At 51.9% G+C, this 3,809-nt stretch overlaps 1 protein-coding gene across 1 annotated transcript; it reads right to left on the minus strand.

Annotated features, from left to right (window-relative positions):
- Positions 1-350: 350 nt before the first annotated feature.
- LOC141027105 (aspartyl protease family protein At5g10770-like) lies at positions 351-2,484 on the minus strand. Its single transcript, XM_073504036.1, has 2 exons — positions 2,340-2,484; positions 351-2,267 (listed from the first exon to the last, which is right to left on the minus strand). Exons 1-2 carry the CDS (start codon positions 2,482-2,484, stop codon positions 1,033-1,035), a joined length of 1,380 nt encoding a protein of 459 aa, XP_073360137.1. The 3' UTR covers positions 351-1,032.
- Between the last annotated feature and the right edge of the window lie 1,325 nt (positions 2,485-3,809).

A 3,809-nucleotide genomic window follows, 5' to 3' on the forward strand; every position in this document is an offset into this window, starting at 1 on the left:
ATCTCTGGTTGCTGCTCACCGGAGAAAGGCGGCGGTGGCGCTGACCGCATGGTGCGAGCGTGCGCTCGCACACAGGGGGTTGAGCGCATTCAGCCGACTGCTAGGAACGACGCAGGCGTCGCAGTAGAGGTGGTGAGGGAGCCGAGAAGGAGGCCGGGCGACGAAAGGGCTTGTGCGGATGGGCGGCGTGCTCGCCGGCGTCAGCCGATGGCTCGGCGGCCAGGGTCGAGCGCCAGGCCAGGAGATCGGGCGCGAGGCGCTCCTCTCCTGACGCGATGCGTGCGTGTGTGGGTGGCGGCGCCGAGGGGATCAAGAGGGAGAGAGATGAGTGGGAACCAGGGTAGCTAGGTTATAGGGATTAGGTGGGCAGCGGGGATGGTTGGGCCGACCTGGCAGGCTGCTCCTCCTCTCTCTTATTCTCTTTTCGTTTTATTTATTAAATATAAATAGAGAGAGCAAAAAGGAGAGAGGGTTAGGAATTGGTTTTTGGCAAGGAGCTATTTTTTCCTGACTGACAAAAATGTGCTTGATCCAGAAAAAATAGAAATGAGCATAATTGAAAGGTTTAAATTAAAACTCATTTGAATTTAATTAAATGGGTTTGAACTAGAAGTTGGATTTAGGATTTCCCACAACTAATGAAAAATTCCATGTTGATTGCACTTTGCACAATCTAAATATTGTTAGATCAATCTGAGTATAGGGAGAAGCCTCTAGGTTGCCACGTTTACATGTATGAGCGGTTGACATGGCCAATATTCAATTCGTAGTAACGCACTGGCCTTTTTGCTAGTTATTATTAAAAAAAGGTAATAAATTATAGTCCATATTATTATGGACTTTTCACTTGATAATAAGCCCGGACGAGTGTTAAAAAAAAAGCCTGGACGACATAAACCGAATAACATGGCCGGGTGTATTTAAAGTCGAAGAGAAGCTTAAGCCACGAAGAACTGACCCTTTATTACCCACATTTGCAAACGTTCAAGACACCCACGTGCGATGCGTGTGTAATGCACCCATGATGATCAGTTATAAGCAACTCTTGGTGACGAACCCGACCTTGCCTCCACGCAGGTCGTAAACCACTTCCGTCGTCGCCTGAGCCAAGGAGCCGATAACCGTGATGCCCCGTGCGTGCGGAGGCACCGGCGCGAACGCGAGGCACCCCACTGAGAAGATGTTACCGCGGTCCTTGAAGTACATCGTCTGCTGGACGCCGGGCTCCAGGCCCGCACCGCCCTCGAAGGTGAGCTCGACCGCCGGCACCCCGACGCTGCTCTGGCCGGTGAAGTTGTAGCACGTGTCGAGCTCGCCGTACGGCGGCGCCACAGGGTACTGCCCCATCCACCCCCTGAACTGATCGCGGAGGGCCGCGTAGACCTTCGGCTGCAGGTAGGTGAACGTCGTGTGCAGCTCCATCAGCGCGTCGCCGGCGAGTGCCTGAGGCGGAACCGGGATGTCCACCGCGCCGACGCTCACGCCGACGAGCCGGAGGAAGTACAGGTTCGGGTGGGAGGCTTTGCTCTTTAGGGTGGCGTAGCTCACTATGTTCGGGCGCGTGGCGCCGAAGGAGAGGAAGCCCGCCGAGTAGGGGAAGGCCGAGGGCAGGCAGTAGGAGAAGGCGACCGTGTCCGGCGAGAGAACGACCCGCGACGCCAGCGAGTGGGGGTCCCGGCTGAGGTCGAGGACTCCCGACGAGCGGCCCTCCGTGCTGGCGCCGCGCGTCTCCAAGCAGACGAACCTGAAGTCGTCCACGGCGACCGACCGTGAGACCGTGAGCGTGTCGGTGACGAAGGTGGCGTTGAGCACGACGGCGCCCTTCTTTTTCAGGGTTGCCGTGCAGCTGGGTCCGGAGCAGTCGCTCAGCGGGCAGTTTCTCGAGCCGCACGGGATCTGGGCGAGGGAAGACGACCGGGACGGGTCGAAGAGGTGCTTCTTGCCGCACCGGCTCCCGGCGCATGGCTCGCACCGGAGGAGCGTGGCTCCCACGGTGGCCGTGTCGAATCCCACGGCGAGTCTCTGCACCGGGGTGCCGTAGCCGACGGTGACGTGGTACTCTGATGCGCCCGGAAGAGACTGGAGTGGGGTTCCGATCGAGGGGATCGTCACCCCGGACTTTTTATAGTCGCCTGAATCGCCGAAGAGGGCGCGCAGGCGGAGGGCGTCGCTGATCGAGGGCATGCTTTGGCCCGAACCGGCACCGGCGCCAGAAGCAGGAGCGCACGGGCTAAGCCGATGCATTACCGGCAGCCGTCCTCCATCTCCTGAAAAATGACCACAAGTTCATTAGCATGAGAGGTATTGGTTCTGAATTAGATTGATGCAAGACACTTCACCAGGGACGGGCGAGCAGGTCGACGGACTCCTCGAATCGGATGAGCGGACAACAAAGTGCTTTCCACCATTGGTGTGGTAAGAGCTGCCAAGGTGAGGAGCAGCAAGAAGCAGACAGAAAAGCAGAGAGGGAATGCCGGAAGCCATTGCTTGTGCTATGTATGTACCGGTGGTGCAGTTGCATGGGACCTCGGAGAAACCTGCCCTATATATAGGATATAGCCGTAACATCGAGCTGGGTCGCCACTCGCCAGCATTTGAAAGTTTGAAACTGTCATCTCTCCTCCTACGACGCCCGACGACAGGGATCAGTCTTTTGTCGTGTGTTCTCCTATGACGATCAGCCCAAAGCCAGCGCTTGTGCCTACGGAATTGAATAGGGATTTACGCCCATCCTTCCAACATGGCAGGCGAAATTTGCACAGCTAGCTACTAGTCGGAAACCCACCTCAAAAAAAAAAAAAAACTACTCCTTTCATTCCATATGTAGCGCATATAGATTTTCTACAAAGTCAAACTTTATAAACTTTGACCAAGTTTATAGAGAAAACTATTTATATCTACAATACCAAATATATATAATATGAAGGTATGTCTTGTGATGTATTTAAGCACATGTATTTGATATTCTATATGTATATGATTTTTTATACAAACTTGGTCAAAGTTTATAAAGTTTGACTTTTAAAAAAATCTATATGCGCTACATTGTAGAACGGAGGGAGTACTAGCCGGAAGAATGAGCTACCAAGTTATCCATATCAATAGCTTCATTGCTAGCTGTTAGAACTTGGACCACGTCCTACATACGGGTTTCTTTTTTCTTTCGAAAAGGAGGCCTCTCGGCTATGCATCACATGATGTACACAACTATCTTTATTAAAAAAATAACGTAACAAGGTTTACATTTCCAAATAGTGTCTCAAAGACTAACAAAAAGTAAACAGAAAAAATGACACAACCGGCAAAAATAGGATCAATGGACTAGCCGTCTGTCCTATTATTGGACCGCCATCCAAACCGATTATATGTATTCCATGCTACCGTCTTTCAATGGTTGCACCCGAAGTCCATAAGCTCCTCGTGATCCGCATGGCTGGGTAATGACCACGTACGGATCCATCCAGACACTCGGAAGATTATCTGTAAAAAAATTAACAATGGTTTGTCTGATAAAAGTGACATCATTTCAGCAGTTCCATATCGCTCGAAGTAATGCACACACTCCTACTCGAATATATGCCGCAGTGTTAGGCTCTACCCCGTTTAACCATACCCTGAAAAGACTAGTATAGAGGCGGAAGGACTGACACCGAGTGAAACACGAATCGTATGCTAGAGTTCGAAACAGGTTCGCGCGCCGCTTTATATATAAACCGTACGCCAGAGTAACCTGGCTAGCGGGCATGAGAGAAATAAATGTTGTATCATTTCATCCGGATTACAAAAACAACACCGTTTACTCCCCTCCC

The sequence above is a fragment of the Aegilops tauschii genome, chromosome 7 (genome assembly GCF_002575655.3).
Source record: "Aegilops tauschii subsp. strangulata cultivar AL8/78 chromosome 7, Aet v6.0, whole genome shotgun sequence".
Lineage (NCBI taxonomy): Eukaryota > Viridiplantae > Streptophyta > Magnoliopsida > Poales > Poaceae > Aegilops > Aegilops tauschii.